The sequence below is a fragment of the Gymnogyps californianus genome, chromosome 18 (assembly GCF_018139145.2).
Source record: "Gymnogyps californianus isolate 813 chromosome 18, ASM1813914v2, whole genome shotgun sequence".
In the NCBI taxonomy this organism is placed as follows: domain Eukaryota; kingdom Metazoa; phylum Chordata; class Aves; order Accipitriformes; family Cathartidae; genus Gymnogyps; species Gymnogyps californianus.
Genome location: NC_059488.1, coordinates 11,213,512 through 11,235,642, shown reverse-complemented (window position 1 = coordinate 11,235,642; position 22,131 = coordinate 11,213,512). Strand labels below are relative to the sequence as shown.

The 22,131-nt window shown below is 36.5% G+C and overlaps 1 protein-coding gene across 1 annotated transcript in view; it reads left to right on the top strand.

Moving 5' to 3' along the window:
* Positions 1–22,131, top strand: part of DENND1A (DENN domain containing 1A) — a 216,570-nt gene that overhangs the window by 90,505 nt on the left and 103,934 nt on the right. Inside the window, 5 exon segments of the mRNA XM_050907872.1 lie at positions 2,925–2,994; positions 4,149–4,229; positions 6,432–6,485; positions 13,213–13,323; positions 21,453–21,553. Coding sequence (XP_050763829.1) covers positions 2,925–2,994; positions 4,149–4,229; positions 6,432–6,485; positions 13,213–13,323; positions 21,453–21,553 — 417 coding nt within the window.

The window sequence follows — 22,131 nt, the reverse complement described above, 5'->3', positions numbered from 1 at the left end:
CTCCCTTTCTTTGGAGGGGGTGTTTAAAGGCTGCCTCGAGGATTTGCTTTTTGTAAGAAAAAATCCACATCTTTTCTTTTTTCCTTTTGGCAGAGATCTAGAAACAAATTCAGATAACTATATTTCTTGGGTTTTTTGGATTTTATTTTTTTTTTATTATTTTAACTGGTCACAATTTCGTCTAATAAAAGCAGAACTGTTTCACTCTTGAGTAGTAAACACATGGAATAAGTGATGAAGTATTGAAGGTGGCAGGATAAATTAGTTTTCTAACGTATCCAAAGCTTTCAGTATGAGAGAGATCCTGAATTCTGCAGTGACAAAGGAGGGAGGTGAAAATTGAAGTGAGATTATCTACATAATTTACGCAATTTTGTGGTGGGTTTGTTTTATCTTGTCTTGCACCTCTCTTGAGCAAGAACTGCACAGATCCCCGTGTATTGTATTGTGTTGAGGTCTGCTTCAAATATCAGCTAATTTCCTCAACTTCAAAACTGTGAAGCTTCTCTCCTCAAAAAGGAAAGTTATTCTTAAAATAAGAAAAAGAAGCGGTTATGCTGAGATGCTAAACCATTATTTGGAAAACATGGATTAAAATAAGGAAGAGTTAGTGCTAAACGAAGGACAATAATGACGTTCATTGTAAGATACTAGCGAAGAGAAAAGGGAAAGCCAACAAGGAGTGCGCAAGTATAGCAGAAATAGGGCTATACCTTCCCTTTCGTTGTACGGAGGGTTTGCTGATGTTTTGACACTGTGTGAATATGAGGCTTTATCTGGGCTATTTTTATTAGAATCCTAGAAGCTGTTTTCTAGGTGCTGAGCGAAAGAATTAAAATTGGATTTGGGTGGAGTATTCTCATGGATAGAACCTACAGATTTGTCATGTTTGGTGTATTGCGGTAATAAAGAAAACTCCCTTGAACCTGTAGTGAGGTAAGGTTTAGCTGTGAACAAACTGGCCCCCGACAGAACAGATAAGTAAATCTTTGAAGAAAGAACGCAACCTGACCTTGGTTTCAGAGCTCGGCATTGTGCCTGTTGGGTATGTGCACCGCTTGGTGCAAACGGTGCTGAGAACCTGGTCTGTCCTCGCCCGCAGGCGTTGGGGCTCTAAATGACGTGCAACTCTGGCAAACTAGAAGCTGAGGTAACTTGCTTTTGTTTATTGCTTTTATACTGACACATACATTATAAACACAGTAATATTTTAAAAGATTGTCATTTTAATTCTGTAAATGTAGTTTTCCAGCAAGGTCCCTGGGCAATTAAGTAGAACTTTTAAATACGCCTTCCTGAAATAAGTTTTGGTTTCATACTGTCAGGGAGCTTTCTGCCTTCTTGGTTTTCTGTCTTCTCAAACTCTTTTGATAGATGCCTTGCAAGGATTTGTTTACCAGGTTCTTAATCTCTACTTAGCAGATATGTTTTGAGAGGATTTCTTGTTACTCTTGTAATGGCTTTTAACTCTGCTGAAGTTTATTTAACTAAACAGAAAGAAAGAAACTTATCTTCTAACTAATCCTTCTTGATTGTTTACAATATAATGCCAAACTTAAATGCTGTTTAAAGTGGTAATTGTCTGTCTTTCTGCTCTATTCTAATACATAGTTTGTAAAGATGCTGAGAGCTTATTAATTTAAATGATAGTACTGTCATATAACATGAAAAGTTAAGTTGCTTATCAGTATATTTTGATAAGCTACTTACATTTTACAGTAGCATTTGCAGGCTTCAAACAAACGTTAATGATGGAGTGCCATTCACTTTATCTGTCTCATATATAGCTTCTCACTTCATTTATTACTAAAAGCTGTACAGTTAGGAACCATGGGGCACTCAATTCTTTATAGTTGTCAGGATGTAGTCATATTTTATAAAAACTTTAAATCCTGTCTAACTATATCAAAATAGAATCCATTTGCTTCAGAAAGCATCTGTGATTAAAAGAAGAATCAGTTTGTGCGTCACGCAAACTTGCTTTCCTATTCGCTGCAGCTGAGGGGGAATTCCTTGCCGGTGTTTAAAAAGGGATTGAAATAAAGAACTGTGTCATGAAAATAGGGCACAAATCATACCAAAGCATACTGTAGTGAAAAGTAACATCTTAGCTGTCTGTCTTATTTTATGGAATGGAAGTGTAAATATAAATGAAAAAGATGTGATTTTTCTGCATGTTTGTCTTTTAATTTTGTTTCTTTATGTCTTTTGTAAGTTGAGTGCAAATTTACTGAAGGTAAAGTTTCTGTTTGACCTAACTAAGGGCTGGGCTAAATACAATGATGGAATAAGATTTGACAACAGTTAAAAACTGAGATACTGGTTATGCAATTTAAAAAATCCAGTTGTATCAGGATTCAAAACAACTGTCTGTCTTCAGTTTACTAGGACCCTCAGCAGCTGTACAGAAGACTAGTTATTCAACACATACTTTGGAAAATAATTACAATTTAAAATGTTCCACCATACATGAAACATTAGTGTACACTTACCTTACAGGTTAAAAAATTGCATTGGATCGTATGTTTGTTACGTACAGGGTGAGAAGGAAGGCGAGCTCCCGGCACTAGCCTGCCTGATACGGAAGTTTGTGTACAGCTGGTGCTCCATTTGATGTCTGGTGCCCACAGGTCACTGGGAACGCTGGGGCAGAGCAAATACTGAGGCTCAGTCCCCAGAGGAAAGGGATGCTTCAACCTTCTGGCAGTGTTCTCCTTCAAATGGAAGGTCTGATGTGGCTTTCCTAACAGATATTGTTAGGAACTTCATGATTTATGATTATAAAGTTAGGAACTTTATAAATAAGTGTCGTGCCCAGTGGAGGCTGTTGTTAGGATGCATCTATATAGTAAAGGCCAGCAATCTTGGATTTACTAACTGAGATTTAGCAAATTAAATGTATGCTTTTTCTTTCTTTTTTTTAGTTACCTCCCGTGGTTTGAAGTCTTTTATAAGCTGCTCAATGTCTTGGCAGATTATTCGGCAAAAGGACAGGTATTATTCTAAAGTACTAACCCTTCTTTTCCCTGCCCCAATATCAAACAAGGGAGAGAGGATGAAAACAAGCTGTTTTAAGAGGTGCTTATATCAGAGATGACCATGTGAATTATTAATCTGTATGATGCAGTAATACAGAAGTTCATATACAGCCAAGCTGAAAGCTTGGCAAGTGCCTTTGAAAAATAAATATGCTTTTAAATTATTTTTGGGAAAAGATAAAGTCCAAGAATGTGACTGTGGATCCAACACAAGTTAATGGTTTCCCTGCAGTCACCCATACTGTGCAGACTTTTTGATTACCTGAACTGTATTCAGCACATCCGTGCAAATCCCGTTTTGCAGTGTTTCATGAATCTTTGACAGATATCTTATCCAAGTTTACTTTTCATGTAAAGTAAGTGTAGAACTAAGCTTACTGATGCAAAATGCTTACCCACGTAGCATCATCTAGCCTAAGCCCTTCAGATGCTGTTTTGCTTTTAAAGCAAAACAAAGTAAAATTCGGTCTTGAGGCAGTGAAAAATGTGAACTAAGCCATTAAAATTTGCTTCTAGGTTTATAAATGATAATTCATGATACAGAGAAATCACATATATGATTGCAACACCTAGCCTAGTTTCATGTATTTGAAATATTACAAGTATAATCTTCCCAGTTAGGTTGCTGCTTTGATTTATTACCATTTTGTGGTAATAATTGTATTTTGCATTTGTCAGACTCATTCACATTTGAGGTAGAAGCACTTAGGATCACATCTTCATCTAGATGGATTAAATACATTTGGTTTTACCCTAAGCTAGTGAGTTGTTATAAAGAACTTGCAGTGAAAACTGGCTTGCTCTGAGCTGAGTAACTATGTAGTGTATAGGTTGGTGGCTCAGTAGGTTGCAGAAATATGTAGAAATACATATGAAAAAAAAGTATTCTAAAAATATCGTTATAAAACCCAGCTGTCAGGAAACTACATTTATTTCTGTTCATAGTCTAATGTATAAATCTGTTTTCATGTTTTTTCTTTACACTTGCAAGTTCTCTAAGCCCCCAGTTCCACAAACATTGTCCTTCCGTCTTGGAGTTTACTTTGTTATAGTAATGCCTACTTAGTGTTCCTTTCCCCCCCCCCCCCCCTCCCCTCCTTCTGATTTCAGGATAGTCAAAGGAGTGAGCTTCTAGAAACATTTCATAAACTTACTATCCCTGAGCCAGGAACCTCTGTTCATCTTGGAGTGGTAAGTGAAGTGGGAGAGATGTAAACTAAGGTGTTTAATTGTCATTACATATCATAATAGAGGAATGTTAAAAGCAATTCTCCTTTTTGGAACTTGGTACACAGATGTTGTTTTCCTGTGAGGACACAGAGCTGTGAAATTCCCCTTTTCACATTTGGGGCCCTCTATTTCCCTTTCCTTAACCTCAAATGTCTTTGAAATGCTGTTCTTTGATTGGAGGAAGATTGTGTATATTCCCCATGGAAATTTCTCACCATATCGTCTGTGACCTGCGAGAGGTCACAGAGCAGCAACATGACATTTATTGCCCACACTTCTGCAGAACTCCTAGATCTTGCAAGTATGCAAGGGGGACAAGACTGGAAAGCAAACAGTCACGTACCTGTCATAGCAATGTTTTGAGTATTGACTATTTATGACATTTTCTGATTCCTTCTCCTCTTCCCCTCAAGAAAAAAACTCACACAAAAGAGGATTTATTTCATTTTTATATCTTATGAGAAAATTAATCAAAGAACACTGAAAGAATAGATGCGGGAATTTACTGATGGGGTTGTATTTTGAATTTAGTCTTTTGGGGTTTTTGTCTTCAACTTAATTTTTGCAGAACAACCTTGTCTTCCAGGCTGTAGTGAAAAAATACTTAAGATGCACATTGCTGCAGCTGCCAATTAGTCATTTAGAGTTCACATGGAAACTAGTGGTGTGTGCAGCCGCAGTTCTCTTCTCCCTCTCATTTCCTTTACTCCTCCTTCTAAAGTACTTTTTGGCAACAAGCAGCTTACTCTCATCACTTCACCCTGTAATGTCAGTCGACAGGTAACAGTTGTTTGGCCTTGCTAGGTCACCAGCTGGCAGTAGAAATGTCCCAGTCCTCTTGAGGCTAGCTCTTTTATGAACAGCATTTCTGTTTAAGGGGACGAGCTGTCTCAAAGGGCAACGATCAGTTGGGATATTTCAGTTTTTTCATACCAGTGGTTTCAAGGAATGCTGCCGGTCTCCCCTTGTCTCAGCCATTTCATGGGCGATGAAGCAAGAAAGGATATAAAAAAGCAGCCAAGGGACTGTTAGCTGTGGTGTCTTTGCGCATTTTATTTTGCCTGTTTATAAGCCTATTTTGGGGTCAGGGTGAGGTTTCTATATGTGATATAGTTGCGTATACTATTCCTGTATCTTTGCATTGCATCTTTTCAACCAAACTAAAACAGTGATATATCAAAAAGCAAAAATTTGTGTTTATACATTTGGTGTCTATATTCAGTGTAACTGTTATACCCGCTTGCTATTTCGGGTTATAGACTGTTCATGAAGTACTGAAATGTCTGAGATATATATACAAGAAAATTGTGCCAGTTGTGGAACTATGCCAAGAATATAACAGCCTTTAAAGCTTCAGCAAGTAATTAATAAGTAGCCCTAAGACAAGTTGTTAAAATCTTGAAAATAGTATAAATTGTATACAACATTGATTTACAAAAGCAGTTTAGTCGCATTCTCTCCTTTCCTTTCCCAAAGCCCTGACCAAGAATCATGCAAGTCATGCATGGTCAGATTGGGAACTGGCGTGAACCTGGTCTCTTGGAATGCAGACAATTAAAAAAACCGTAACAATATAATGGATTATGAAATTTCGAGACCAATATAGTCTTTCAAAATGTGTTTTTTAAGGCGTATAAAAGTGACCTAGAACTTTAATAATATTTTTCACGTAAGTAGGCATAAAACTTTAGGAAGCGTTTCTCAGTAAATTTCCATAACTTCACCATTGTCTTGAATGAAACTTCCTGACGCTGTAAGTCAGGAAAGGACCTGCTTGCTGTTGTTTCCTGTGGTCCGTCATGCAACCTGCAGTGGGCTGTGGAAAGATGGCTTGAATTATAGACTGCCTTGGAGTTTCCTTGGCATATGTCACACATTGTGTGAGTCCGTCTGTATCAGCGTCTCTGAAGAACAAAAAAATGTAATATAACTTTTCAGGAGCATTTGATACTTTCTATCTTAATGCATTTCCTATTGCATGTGTGATCTGAGAATCCAGCGTTTCAAATCCATGATGAAGTAGTCATACTGGTAGTTGGTAACAAATGTTCTGTCATTTTTACTGAGCTGAGCAACTGCTATTACTGCTGTTACTAATACCAAGCAATAAATTTAGCTTGCTTTTGACAATATTGCAATAATCAATATTTGCTCTTTTTTTAGCACTCTTACTTTACTGTGCCTGACATCAGAGAGCTTCCTAGTATACCTGAAAATGTGAGTACTCTAGAGGACCGTGCACATTACCATTTCTGTTTAATGTCAGCAGCAAAATAGATAACAATTGTTACCTCTGTTTGGCCTAGTAATAGATTATATTCTGTAAAATATTGCTAGATGTTGAAGTGAGCTTTAGGTGGTTAATTTATAATAAGTGTTGGACGGAAAACATCGTGTTGGTAACTGCAGAAGTACATGAGTAACAGGCCTTTTGAAGTACAACATAACAGTAGAATTTAATGTTTGCCATTTTAATTAAGAAAAGATACCCAATGAACAGGAAATTGACAGCATGACTATCTTAAGCTGTAAGTCAAGATATTTATTTAAAAAATACAAAGCTTTTATTATTATCACCACTCTATTATTACTTATTGTTAACGTTCCATGATTTCTTGGTTCTAAGTGAGGAAATTTAAAATACACATCTATAGTTTTAGCCTACTCAGAACTGGGAAAGAACAGTGATTTGGTAACTGTATGGTATGGTGGCATTTCAGAGAACAATGATGGAGTTGATTTGTGTGAAAATTCGCTCACTACAGTAAGCCTATGAAAAATTCTTGAAAGTAATCTCAAGGCGGTTTTGTGATTGCCATTTGCGTGAGTACTACAAGAGGCATCCTTTACATAAAAATGCAGGATTATGATAGAAAGGAATTTCGCCCACTTTACCAAGACTTTAATTTATGTCAAAAAGAAGACAAGAATCTGTTGAGGTATTTCACTTTTATAGCTAACTTGAATCAGGGTCTGTTTTCTTCTCATAAGTTCCAAAGAACTGCTGTTTTAAAAGAAACTTAATAATTTCACAACTAAAGAAGCAATTTTTTTCTTCTGCATCCAGATTGACGTTTCATTCTCCCCTTGCTGACCTCACACTGTTTACGTAGTTTTGTTGGTTTTCTTGACGTGTGAGACTGAGTACAACATGAAACTGAAACTTAGAACTAAACTTGGGAAGTAATTGTTGGAACCTGCTGGAGAGATAACATCCTGGTTTGAAATGAATTTTATTTGTAAAAGTGTTTCAATACAATATGTTATTTTTATTTATTAAAGTGTTATGGCTACTTATTAGTCAAGCCAAGGATATAATCTTGATACTCAGTATCTTCAGTGGAAGAGCTTGATGTTTCAAACATCCATATTGCTAGTGTTTAAGAAGAATCAAATACCAATTTGGTATTAACTTGCCTTGTTCTTTAAGGTGCTGTCAGAATTCAGATATCATATATCCTTACTTAAAACATTTTGTATAGATTCAGATGAACATCTAGAGTCTTTGCTTTAAAGGTGTATTATTAGCTGTAGTTGCTCAGGCAGTCATTCTTTGTGATAACATCTTCCTTCTGGATCACGTTTACACAATAGCATTCAAGAGTTGACAATCTGCATTTGTGATTAAAAGCTGAAATGTATTAAGGGTAAAGTACTAGTGGACAGATTGATGTGGGTAGAAAACAGCAGATCTGCTAATCAGACAGTGAGACCCTTCTGAAAGAACAACGTAAGAGACCAGGAAAAATGATCCGTTTGTTAGAAGGCTTTCTGAAAATGTCAGGCGTACCTGGTTTCTTTAGGGCCACTTTTTCGGAGACTTTTGAAGCCTCACAAAGTTGTCTCGTATGTGATTCAGCATGCCTCAGATATCTAGTCAGATGATAGGTCTGTGGGAAGACAATGCTGGCATTTGCTTCTCTTAAATACTCTTTAATATGCTCCTGCTATGTCTCTTAGCCAAATTTCTATGCCTGACATCTCAGTTTTCTTTCTCGAACATTTTGCGGTCTGCCTTAGCTCCATATACTTCAATTTATGGCATGAAAGAAAGAAAGAAAAGAGAATCATCAAGACGTTTCGTCTCATTTGTGGGTGATTTGTATAGCAGATAACATTTGGGTCTTTTTGTTTCTGTTTTAAAACATTGTTGCTAGTTTTTCTGTGTTGTAGACTTTTGATACTGACATGTATCCTGTCAGTAAATTTAATAGATGTGCTCTTTCTTCTAAGGTGCTTTATTTTTGTAGAAATATGATACATTAGGAGTAATTCAAGAGTCAATTCCCGAATCTAAACCAGCTATCAAATCCTGTCCTAATCCAGACATGAAGTTACTTGTTTATGGGATTTATATTTTATGTTCTTCTCTTTTATGCTAATCATCTCAAACAATTTGTGTTTGATAAGCCTCAAATCACCCGGAGAGCAAGGAAGGAAGTTTATTTCCATTTTGCAGGCTGGCAAACTGGAGGGCAGAATGAAATAAGCTAGTAATGGTAAGAAACCAGTGGCAGGGATTAAAAGTAGATCATCTGCCTTGGGCCTGCTTTAACTGGTATGGAACAGCTTAATAACACAATACATAGTAAAGGCTTCAGGAAGTATGGCTGTATTTATGCTCTGTTGGTTATGTCTGCTGGTGATGTTCACTTTATATTCAAAGGTATGAGTCAGCTTCCCAAAACATTTGAGCAGGAGACATGATGAATGCTCATGAATCAAAGGCTGTTATAAAAGCAGAGGCCTTGGGCCAGAAGGAGTTGGAAACCCTTTGAAAGCTGAACGCTCAGCCTTCATGGGAGGGAGTGCCATGTGATGCTAAAAAGCATCCTCTTTGAATCATTGAGTGGTGCTGATGTGCCTCAGAGGGAACGTGACTGTTTCGGTGTAGATGTCCTGTGCAGTGATGTCACTGTGAAGGATGGACTCTGCAGTGTCTGGGGTGAACCAGGGCACTTCTGGGAATAGAAGTGGAAGAACATTTCATTCAGTTAACAAATATATATGCCCATATATATGTATACACCCAAATTTAAAAAGCTAGGGCTCATTGTAAGAAAGAAAAATATTAAAAATCAAATCCATTGGTCTAACTGTTGTTGCGGTTGACTGTCTTCTATTTCTTAGGCATTTCATTTGTTTATTTTTTTCTAATGAGTATTGTGTAATTTCCTATGGGAATTTTACCTGTCTGTTAATGCAACTTTCACGTAGAATTGAAGCATATTAGGGAATAATACAAGGACCTTAAATGAGCGTAAATCTTCATGGATTTTAGTCAATTGGCCTGATTTATTCAAAATTCTACATATCTTATCAGTAATTACATTTTAAAACCCATATTAGCAAAAGTTTTAGTAGTGCCAAACTTTGAAGTTGTATTTAATGATTAAAGGAGAGCTGCATAGAACTCTATTTGGAATGTTAACAAACTTCTTGGAATTATCTGACTTTGTGTCAGATCAATATGTTTAACGAGTCATGAAAACATTTAGCCTGGACACTTTTATGTAACAGCTAAGCATTCACTTTTTCAAAAGATTTAAGTTACATGAAAGATTTGTAAATGCTTTGTGACTTCAGAAATAAATTGGGTTCGTTGCAGGAAATACAGTGCAAGACTGTAAATTTCCTAATAGTATCTGTTGTGTTTCAGAAATATCAGGTAAGTTAGCAGTCTGAAATGATGAAATTTTCTTGGAGATGACGTTCTGGTGTATTTGTGTATCACTGAGTCCTATATTTCAAAATGCCTGATTTTTCACTCGTTATAACATATGTCTTTTTCTACCTGTTTTTCTTAACCCCCCCCCCCCTTTTTATTTCTATAGTTAAACCATTTCATAAAGCGTATTGTCTTCATTATTTTGTTCTCCCAAACAGCAGCATGACATTATAAAAGAGAGTTAGCTGCATACTGGATTACCTAACCCATGTTAGATTTTGAATGTGTGATATTTCAAAGACGACAGACTTCTAAACAAGATGAGGGATTTCCAATCGGAGGATGGAGAAGGAAACCTGACTCAATCCTATTGACCTGTTCTAATAGGAAATTTACTGAAGTCTTGTAAATGAAGCCGTTCAAGAGCAGACTAGAATAAGTGAACTATAATCCACGTTACTATGTTTAAGCTTCACTCTTTGCAGAGGAGGGAGCTCACTGGTTTGTTCCTTCAGTGAGAAATTCTTCCTTAGATGATGGGGGAAGAGAAGTACATGATTTTTTTTTTTTTTTTTTTTTAAATCTCAAAAGTCAGCGTGCATGTGCGTTTACTGATATTAGACAGCAAATGGTCAAAGAGATGATTGATCTAGGAATGAACTTTCAAAGGAGCATAAGGGAATTTTGTAGCACTCTTAGTGAGTTTTGAGAGGAGTGGGGATACCTGTTCCCGTACTTTATTTTGCAAATCCCACTTTTTACTCCCCCAAGAAAGGTTTAAATCCTAGGAAACAAAATACACAACAATTATACTGCAAATTGGAACGCTTTCATTTGTATTTATTTAACTCATTCATGGTTTTGTCACTTATGAGACATGTCTTTCAAAATACATGTGTAAGTCCCAATTTCATCTTCAAAGATGACAGCTTTCTTATAAATAAAACTTAGAGCTAACACGTGAATTTCCTCAGTATCAATACATTACCATACAGCCCACATGCTTCGCAGGTGTCATTGACAAATTTCTGAGAGCAGAGAAGACTAAAACCTCATAAATCTTTCCATCTGAAGGTACATTTGTGTGTCAGAGCCAGTATTTCACTACAGTAAACTCGATGAAAGAATAATTGCAAATCAAGTCCCCGTGTCTATTTTCCTCTCACTAGTGGATACTGTTGCCTTATGACCACATCCATGTACGTGCATATCTACACCTTCAGGCAGAATGTAGGGATTATGTGCTGCTTTTGCCATGCCCCTAATTTGGGTGGCACCTAAGGGAGTTCAGTGCTACTTAAAAATTCTTTTAATTCACAGTATTTGCAGTAATTGTGTCGTCATGCACTGTGTTTTGGCGTCGTGGAAAGATGGGTGAGAGGAGGAAGAAGAGCTGTAGAGAAGACAGCTTATGTTTAGACAAAAATATCATGCTAATCAGCACAGATGGGATGAGAAATACAGAAAAAGTACATGATAGTTTAATAGGTTTTTGGCAAAATGTGTTGGCTTTTTTTTTTTTCTTCTTTGAATGTACCTGTCTGTGGCTATAGCTTTTCTGTAACAAAGGCCTGAATGATTGTTTTATATTAACATGTTTGAAGCTAACCATAATGAGCTTAATTTTTATCTATCTACATACCGGTATAAAAGTCTTCCAAATACAATGCTTAATTTTTCTTCGGTTCTTTCTGTTTGGATGGCAAGCTGTGGAACATATTTTTGCACAGTATGAAGCATCTTGGCAGACTTATCAGGCCAAGTATTGGTGGTTTTAGAGTTATCTTTGGATCTGTCAAAAGTGCTAATAGGCTTTGTTGAGCTTCTTTAAGTTTCTAAATCATATTTGCTTTTTGCTTTTCTGCACTTTTTTATTCAATGATGATTAAGATTGCACTTGAATTCATGACTAATCTAATTTTGCTTTCACATGTGGTTTTTGTATAAGACTGTCTTTATCATATAGCAACCCTTTCATATCTTGTAAGAAGCTATTTGGAAAGAAATTCCCTAATTCAGCATTTTTGGGTGTATTACCTTGTCCTCCAGCACCTCCCCTTTTTTTTAATTTCTACGTTTTAAGAGGTTTAAGAAAATCCTTGTTTGCCTTGCACTGTAAAAGCCCATCATTCTAGGAGAATATAATACGTATTGATCAAGTTACCTACATGGTGGCTTTCTAGTTTTGATAGTAAAGGTCTTAGGATCACATTCTGCTGAGTATTAGAAGACATCTTAAATATTTAGTAAATGATACATGATTCATGCCACTGCAGCATGTGCACAGGGCAATTACATTGGTAATGATGAATGGATAATGTTGCTGGCTGGGATGGGATGATGTGGGGGGTGAAGTGGCCGTAGCCTCTTGTGCAGCTTGCTGTTTTCTTTTTTGAATTTCAGTTACTTACAACAATTTTTACATAGGTAATTTCTAATATTCTGAGCAGCAAAAGCATGGAAGAAACCTGTGTTGCCTAGGAAGTGTATATGTAAAGTTTCAACAGTGTTACTTGCTTGTGTATTCGTCTTTCTATCTATACTTTGAAGGCAGATTGCAAATATCCTTTGCTTACTATATTCTTTTACCACAGTTAATTTTCTTTATACCGTATAAACATACTGATCACTGAAGTGAAATTGGATGTTTGAATCCTGCCTCTTCATGAGAGATGGGCATCCACTGAAATTTTCAGGGAGAATTCTCTGTCTCCCTCCTCAGTTTCCCCAGCCCCCCAAGGATGTGCTTTCTGCCTTCCAGCAAGGGGAAACGTGTGTCTGAGTGCATGAAGTGAGGAGTTCAGACAACCTGTGTAACTGTTTTTAGCTTGTGTGTTAAATGCCCATGTGTATTTGTAATTATCAGAATTGTTCTAGCATAGACTGAGCTTACATTTGAATTTGTCATATTAGAATTGTCCTCTAAGAGAGCTGGTTTTATTGTTGGGTTGTGAGATTTTTTTGGTGCTTTATCAGGCAGCTTTGAAGTTTCCATAAAAGTGACAGAACGTATTTTTTCTCAGAGAAGTGTCTTGTATTTAAGAAGCTGTATGTGAAACATCATCAATTTTATTATTCCAAGACCTAGCTCCCCAAAAGTTAGGGGAAAGATATTGCAATTAAAAAGTACTCTGACGTAAGATGACATACTGCTTTCTTTCATTAAGCCATGTACTGGATGTAGCCTAATAGGAGGATGAAATCTGGTTATTTTTTTTGTTAAGGACACTTGCTTTTGTAATATCATGAATCAAAAATTATTTTCTCTCTTCCCAGAGAAATCTGACAGAGTATTTTGTAGCAGTTGATGTCAACAACATGCTGCATCTCTATGCCAGTATGCTGTATGAACGCCGCATCCTCATTTGTTGTAGTAAGCTGAGCACTGTAAGTAAAATGCAGAATAATTTCTTCTCTTCACAGTACTTCTTTTAAAATGACAGTCATGTATAGGAAATGATCTGATGATCTCCAGGTCCCCCTTCCAACCTCAGCTATGCAACCTCAACTCAGTTCTGTGGTTCTATGTGATGATTGTACCAAACTTCTCTTGGCCTCTAATGTTCAAATGAAAAAGGGGGTTTTGGATACAGGAATTCTTGGGGTTGTTTGGTTCATAAATGTACAAACATTTATGCTGTAGTGAAGTCCCTTTTTCATAATTCACTTGACAGGAAAAAAAATAGATAAATGATACTGTCAAATGGATGTTACAGTGACCTTCTCTGGGTGGACCGAAGGAGTGGGCTAAAATACATTGACAATCCACATTTTTTGCAGTTTTCTTTGATAAGGTGTAGTCTTAATGCTACTTAGGCTCCATCAAGTGTTCGAGAGATGAAAGCTACTAGACTTTCTCTACTACTCTAGAGTACGCTCTTCTAAAAGTGGCTGGACATCAAAACAAGTACACAGCTTGATTTAGTTCAAAGTTTTGTGTTACGCATTTCAAGGTTTATCAGTCAATAAGATTGTGATTTTCTTTATAAAAGAAAATGTTTTCGTTCTGTTCGCTCTGTAAATGGGTATTGATTGCTTTCCTTTATGAATGACGAGCATAAGATGGTTTAACTAATTTTGCTTTCTAGTGCTAGGGACTAAGTACTTGAGCAGGCCTATCTGAAATACAAGCTTCCATTTCCATTTTGTATGGTATTAACTAGTCTCTTACTGTATAACCATGACCTACTTTGTGTTTGAGATTAAAACTGCTTCATGGAATTGTAAATACTATGGCAGGCTGAAATTATGTACATAAAATCATTTAAGGATGGTCTGTCGATACAGGGCAGAAAAATGAAAGAGAGTAAGACTTCATACTTGATCTCAGAATAACTATTACAATATCGTTTTGAAAGGTAAGTGAAACTAGGAGAGTTAGAATAATCTCTGGGACCTATTAATAATTATTAAATGTTTACAATCAATCCCACATTTAACTGAAAGAATTTAAGTATTATAAAGTTTAATATCGTAGAAAACTTGTAAAATCTTAACTTTTGTATCTGCCAAGTGTTCTATGTCCTCACTACTAAAATTAGGAAAAATACATCCAGGCCTGGTAATTGAATAAAATGAAAGAGAGAGGTGTTTATTTCAGAAACCTAAAGAATGAAGAGAATAGTAAATTATCAGAGAGGAGGAAAGAAGAGAATGGCTATCCAAAGCATTTCAAAATTTGTGTGGTTGGTTGGTTTAATCTCTCCCTTTGTGACAGAGCCTGGGAAGAAGAATTACTTACCTGTCACTTTGCCTTCCTTAATGAGCCATTTCACAAGTAGGGTTGTGTTTTCTTTCCTATCTTTCTGCAGTTTCTCTTCCTTTTGCCTCTGTCCAAGATAAAAGCATGTCTGGTTCTTCGGTAGGGAGGGGTATTCATACTGTGTGTTCTTATCTTACAACTTTATATATAAACTGCTCCAAGATTGGAGTGACAGTGTAAGACAGGTTTGAAGTGTTGGGCCAGAGCCAGTGATTCCTTGCCTGCACGCTCTGCTCTGCATGTTCCAGCAGTAGGAACAAGCTGCATTATTTTATTTCAAACTGTGCTCAGCGGAAGCCAAGACCTTGTAACTGGAAATGTACCAAACTGAGAATTCTCAGAGTAAAGTGAGGGTGGTGTGGTGTGAGGGGGATTGGTTTCTTTGTTTTTATTTTTTAGTTTTTTAACAAAAAAGTGGAAGGCACCTATTTGCAGTTAATTTCTTTTAACTCTGAGAGACATGGCACACTTCATACTTAAGGCTTGAATTTAGTATCAGGTAAGAGAGAGAAAATTAAACAGTCCTGGATAGAAAGTCTTTTACGGTGGAATGAATTCTGTGCTATAATACATCACATCAAATACAAATTTTGATTTGAAATATCCTTAATATAGGTAAGTTGAATAAAATGTAGAGGTAACTGAATGAGGCTGTGTTTATTAGCTATTTTATAAACCATGTGTGCTGAACCTATGGAAGAATTATTGCTGTTTTCTTGAATTTTTTTCATTTTTTCCTACAAAAGGAAACTCAAATAATTTCTCAAAATGTTAAAGCAATTATTCATGTTAAATTTCTTTACGTATTCTGTGATCTGCCTACTCATGGAAAGCCAGATATGAACCAAAATGGATAAAACCCCGGTGCTTGGCAAAAGACCACCTGCTGGTGGGAGCATGCTGTTGCAAAAATGAAACAAGAGCTTTCCTTGCATCCAGTATTCTCTCTTCCATCATAACTTGCTCATGCAGCCCTGCCGCAACAAGGTGTGTTAACTATTTGTGATAAGGGCAGCAGCAGGTTGTCTCTCATTATAAAAAGGTGGCTTACATGAAGCCTGATGACTCTGAAAAGGCTTAAACTTGTGAATTTCTGTGATGTTTCTGTTTGGCTCCATCATACTGAGGTGAATTTCTTTACGTCATTTTTCTGTTATTTTTTGAGTGTTAGTACAAAGCAAAAAATACCGTTCTGACATGGATACTCTTTTGTTCCTGGGAGCTGAGAGCTTGCCATGTCACTTCTTCCGTGTCACGGAAAGCTCTGATACACAACCTCTTATTCCCTGGTTGGTTTCTGACATGCCTCAGGGCTCTGAGGATAAGGAAATGGTGGTCCTTAGGAAAAGACAGCATATGATTAATACCATTCACCAAATGTCCTTGTGATGCAACATAGCTAAGAGCTTGCACAGTTCTTGTTCTACAGCGGTCTTACAACTACTGTTTTAAATGTACAAGCTCTTCCTTCCCAGGACCTCTATTGCTGTCCTTATAACCTGCCGGTGTAGGTCTTGACCTTCATACACAGCCTTTGCAACAGCCCTGCTTTCACTGCTTAATTCTTATGTAGCCCAGTCTTAAGCTTTCTACTTTGTTTTTAGCCTTGAGTAATGCAGAAGAATGATCTTACAAACACGCAAAAGGTGGTAATTTTTTCCAGTATATATTGCACATTTGTAGCCATGTACTGCATCTGTAAAACTGTGCGGTGTATATGCATCAGGAGAGAGAGAGTAAAATGCACTGGAAAATGGCCTATTGTAATTCAACATCAGTTTATAACTTTTATATGTGTGACAAAATCACATTGATTTAATTTTCTCAAATAAGGCTTTTAGAGTATTAAATATAAAACTGCGAAAAGTGAATTAGTGAATCAGTGTCTTTCTTACACAGCTATCTTTTTACATTCTCTAGCAACAGCTGCAGGAAGCCGAGGTAGTGGAACTAATCTTATTTCAAAATGCTGGATTCCTATAGTTTTGACAGTTGGGCATTTCTCAGGCTGCCTTATTATTAAGTGCTTGTTTTCTGTATGGCAATCACTAATCAGGTGAGGTCTCCAGCAAATATGCTATTTCTTTTTTATGAGCCCTTATCTTGGCAGAGTTGAAGGACAGTACTGGTGCTTACCCATGGTAGTATGTTATTTGAATTCATGCCAGATAGCAAGGTGGAAGTACATCTCAAAAATAAGTGACAGGTTTTGCTCAGATGTCTGCAGTGTTCAGCATTATGTCTGTTTAATCTTTTCTTGCTGAGTTTTAAAACCAATGGAAGGGGAGCTTGGGAGGGCCCTCCTTGGATTACTGAGTTCACTCCTCTACAGCGGCGACCATGTTATATGATAATGCAAGGAAATAATCCATTTGATCCTTATAGAAGCAATTTTCAAGTAAGAATTAAATTTTTAAACAGTATTTTTTCCAGACATCTTTTTGATTTGGAGAACAGAAACAGAAAACATAAAGGATTTAGGAATATAGAGGAAAAACTACAGTGGGAAAGCATGCCCTTTTTTTCTGCTGCATATTTTCAAACTAGGCTATGCCTTTCGTCTAATCTGTGAGAGAGGAGCATCTTCTCCAGTAGGAATAATATAAAGATAAGTTGAAATATAATGGGATAGGGATAAATCTTAAGTGTTTCTGAGTCATAAATATAGAATAAATTGAAGATTTTGAGGCTTCTAACTTTTGCTTTAATTAGTGTCCCAACATACTAGTATTTCCATCCCATATGGACCATCAAATAATGTTCACCTGCTAATAAAGAGCTTTCTTATTGAGAAAGACTGAACAGGTACTTGTTCAGATACTTGCTGTACCCTCTCTGCTTCCCAAGACGCTATTTCCTTAGTTCAGTGGTTCAAATCTAGTTTAAATTCTTGCATATTCTCACTTATGGAAACAGGTTATCAGCACTGGGATGCTTTTGAGCTTTGTGGACCCTCTTGTTATGACATTTGCCAAATCAAGCAGTGCTAAAGTGAGGAGCGACTCTGTAGCTTTCATGGGAGACAGAAGTGAAAATCTAAGGGATATTAAAAGAGGGTCAGACAAGACTGTGCCTCCAGATTTTATCAGTATTTCTTGAGAAAGTTTAATGAAATTGTGGAGATACTGATAGAGATGAAACAGTACTATTTGTGCAGATGAATGTCACTAATTCAAGAAAATTTTTGGCCAAATTATCTATGGTAGAGATATGGTAGTTCAATATGGTAGAGAATTGGTAAAGAATGTAGGCCAAGAGATGGACATAATAGACAAGACAGAAACCAGGGATGCAAACAGATTTTATTTGCAGTCCTGGTAAGTGGGACAACTATACAGCAGTGAGCAACTTTCTGTGTAGAGAAGCTTCATTGCTGCACACCAAAATGCAGCTGCTGAAGTCTGAAGAAAGTAAGATCAAAATAGATTCTGGAAAAAGAAACATGAGAAGAGATATGAATCTGAATAATAAGATCTGATTTCAGAAATTTGTATTTGGAGTGAAAGTTGGGTGTGATAACATTCTCCCTTAAAGAAACTACAGTTCTTTGAGCTATGTTTCTAGGAAAAAAGTTGAAACCTGTCACAGTGAGGACTAGAACTAGTGAATGCATAAATAAAGGCTACTGGGGAAGAGAAATATGACCTTTGCAAAAGAAATCCATGCCTCAAATCTTAAAAATCTTTACAAATCTAGATAAGACTGAACAATGTTGAATTCTTCAAAGCTATTAAAGAAATTTTCATGGCATAGGAGAGTTTGATCCTCTTGTGGGTAAACAACCGCCTAAAAGGTTGAGGGAAAAAGGGTGAGAAAAACTATCAGTTTTCCTAATCCTGGAAGTTGCTAAGCAGTCCAACAGTGCTCTATTCTGGAACCTGTTCAATGTCCTCATGAAAAACAATTTTTAAAAAGGGGAGGAGATGTTGTAGCAGTCATCTTGTTGCATAGCATAGATAAATATAAAATAATGCTTATGGGAGAAAACACTTCTAACCATGTAAGCAATCATGGTCTGAATAACTGAAGTAATTATTACCACTCAGAAAGAGATACTGGAGGTTTTTTTTTAGAGAGAGAGATATCGATCTATGAAAATGCCAGCTTATTACTCAGTTGAAGGCTTAGAAGCCAAGAAATTATTATGAAGGGAGGAGAGGACAAAAAAGAGGGCATAATGCCACTAGATGTGTTCATGGCTTGCCCACATTGTGAATATTGGATGAGTACTTATCTAGTCCAAATAAAAAATGATAAAGTAAACCAGTGAAAAGTACAGAGAAGGGTAACAAGAACAAGCAAATATACAAAATAATCTCTCAATTAGGGAAAGCAGAGTAGATTAGAGCTCTTCACTCAGCCTGGTAAAGATACTAAGGAGGTAGGGAACTGGACAGAAATATAGAAAATCATGTGTGGCCCTTAGAAGGTAAGTAGCAGGTGGGTTTTTTTGTTTGTTGTCTGCAAATGCTCAAAACTCAGAGCACACATTCAAACTGTGAGGAAACAGGCTCAAAATGAAGAGACGGGGCAGCACTTTTCAATGTATTTATTTTAATTCATTGGCATATGAAATGTGAGCTGCAAGCTGGTGGGGACTGAGAAAATGGGAAATACCAATTTTAGTGATGAATGTGTTGATCAGTGGTTTTAGTAATTTGTGTTGACCACTGTTGGACAGAATACTGGGAGACAAGGAATTTTTGATCTGGCTTGGTAGGCCATTCTTTTTCTTAGGTTTTCCTTGGTTAGGTGATAGGGATGATTGGAACTCAAAAACGTTATTAAACAGACAGATTATTCATATATTTTAGCCACAATAACAACGTCTCTCAACTAGGTACAAGGTATAGCTAAAAATTCTGGCTTTTCAACTTGAGGGGTTTTATGTGTGAAATTTTTATCATTAAGGTCCTGTATGAGTTTACACCCGGCACACTGGGTCTTAGGTTCTAAATGATTTTTAGAAATCTGTGTCTATTTGAGCTGTAAATTGCAAAGTATATTTCGGTTCATCTTTATAGCCACTTTTCTGCTTTTGAAAAACACCTGCTTGCAAAGCTCATACCTCACCATGGTTCTTATCTGAACCACACTGCAGAGAAGCACAGTAATTCTCCCAAAAAATCCATGTTCCTGGGTGCATTCTCATTGCTTATCCAGATCTGTATTGTTCAGAGGCTTAAAAAGAACACAGAGAATATGTGCCTGTCTTCCATCTTCTTGCGTAATGACCTGCATTTTAATCAGAAAACCAGGTTCTGTTACTTACAGAAACTGCATTGGAATTACGTAAAGGCTTTGGCATTGAACATAAGCCAAACTGCATCCAGAGTTGTAGCTGATTTTCCCTGACATGGAGACTTAAGAGACTGTATTAGCTCATCTAGAGCATTTTCTTTACCAATCATGGGTTCCCTATGACGAGGTATATAATTCAGTAGTCTGTCTTAATGGAAATTAATAATAATGAGAGTCATCTATTTTTTTTTTTTTAAGGTTACACCACATCTAACTGAATTAGGATTAATGTCACGATTTGTCTTTGCTTAGTTTCATCTCGCACAACTTCAAGCCACCACAAGGACCTCAGTCTTTTAGAATTTGTCTTTTTGGTATTTGTAAGCAGTGTTCTCCCTCCTTCTTATTGTCCAGACAAGCATTATATGCTTGATTTCATTGTACCTTCAAATAACTGGTAGGCTTTTGTTCAGTACTGTTTTCAAAATGTGTCTCACAAGTGCAACACATTGTAGTACTTGTGCTGAGTATCATTTGAGATTAAAAGACACTCTAAACTGCAAAACACTGTCAGGGTGGATGTGATTGCCTGTCACCTCTTAGTCTTTTCCTTGTATGTGTCTATTTGTATGAGTGTTCTGATTTATTTATTTATTTTCTGTTCTCCCGAGTGTGTGTGTGTTCATACCCTCTTCTTATGGTATTTTGACTATAACTTTTGCTGAGATTTCCTTATTGGAGATTAGCACCTTCTCCATTTTAATATCCTTAGTGAATGTGACAAATATCCTGCTTATCTTCTTTTCCAAATTATTAATTATCGTTTGAAATAGGATTGAGAGACGTAATTTCCTCCAAGGCTCTGTGAGGATTCTCCCCATGGCTTGACTGGCACTTGTGTTTGCTATTTGTGATCTTTTTCATTCAGTACCTGCCAACATCAAAACTATTCTGAATGATTTTTTAAAAACATAACTGAGAAATTCAATGGATCAAATGATTCGGTGAAGGGCAATTGGATAAAAATCCCTTTTAAATAACAAAAATTTAATCACTGAGTTTAGTATGGTAAATTCTTAAGAAACATATGCCACTCACATTTTATCTTCCTGAGCTCAAATATTTTTTCGGTTTATGTTATAATTTCAATGCAGTTTTATGATATTTAAGGGATGGTAATTACCAAGATTGGGGGGTTTGCTTTTACTATTTTTTAGTTCCCTTTGTGTTTTCATTTCCATGTTTCTGTTGCTTTATAGAACACTGGGTGTTTTCAGGTTTTGTTTTTGAATGAATCATGTTCTCAGCTGTTTACAATGTCAGTCGAATGGCAACCACCATAAACCAGTCATGCTTCACCCACCAATACCCTTTTTTTTAAGAAGAGCACTGTATATTTTGTAATAAAGCATGTTGATATGAAAGCAGAATTGATACTTTTTTTCTTCTAACTTTACCTTTTAAGCTTGGTTTTTGTCTTATTTATGATCCTGTTTTAATATGTATTTTTCAGTTAACTGCCTGCATTCATGGGTCTGCAGCTATGCTCTACCCGATGTTCTGGCAGCATGTTTACATTCCTGTTCTACCCCCACATCTATTGGACTACTGTTGGTAAGGCTATATATATGTGTGTATGTATATATATTTTTTTATATATATATCACTTAGATTCACAACAGTTTTCACATTTCTGTATAGTAAGTCTTAAGTCCCCTTATGATGCAACTGTTACTCTAAAAATATATAGGCGTATTAAGGAAGCAACCAACCTAGTAAGTAAAAAAAATTTATTTTCATGGCGAGATATAATTGTCTATCAGTATGTTGAAATACTCTAATATGAGTGGTTACTATGGAATGCTGCAACTTAGATATTGTGTAATTAAAATCTGTTTTCAGCGTATCTGTGTTAAATTTTAAAATTTGAATTCAGACTCCAACAGTAGAGGGTACGGTGGAGAAGATACTCTCATTTTTCTGCTTTCGCGAATTTCTATTGGGGGTGGGGGAAAGCTATTTATTTTTCTGTGGTGATCTTTTATTATCAGCATGTGTTTAGAACATGGTATTTACCTTATTTAGGGGAATGAATATAAACCTTTCAAAAACTTACTCATTATCATGATGTGACAAATTTTGGCACAGCCCATGGGCAACCTCATATAATGTCAAAGCTGGCCCTGTTTCGA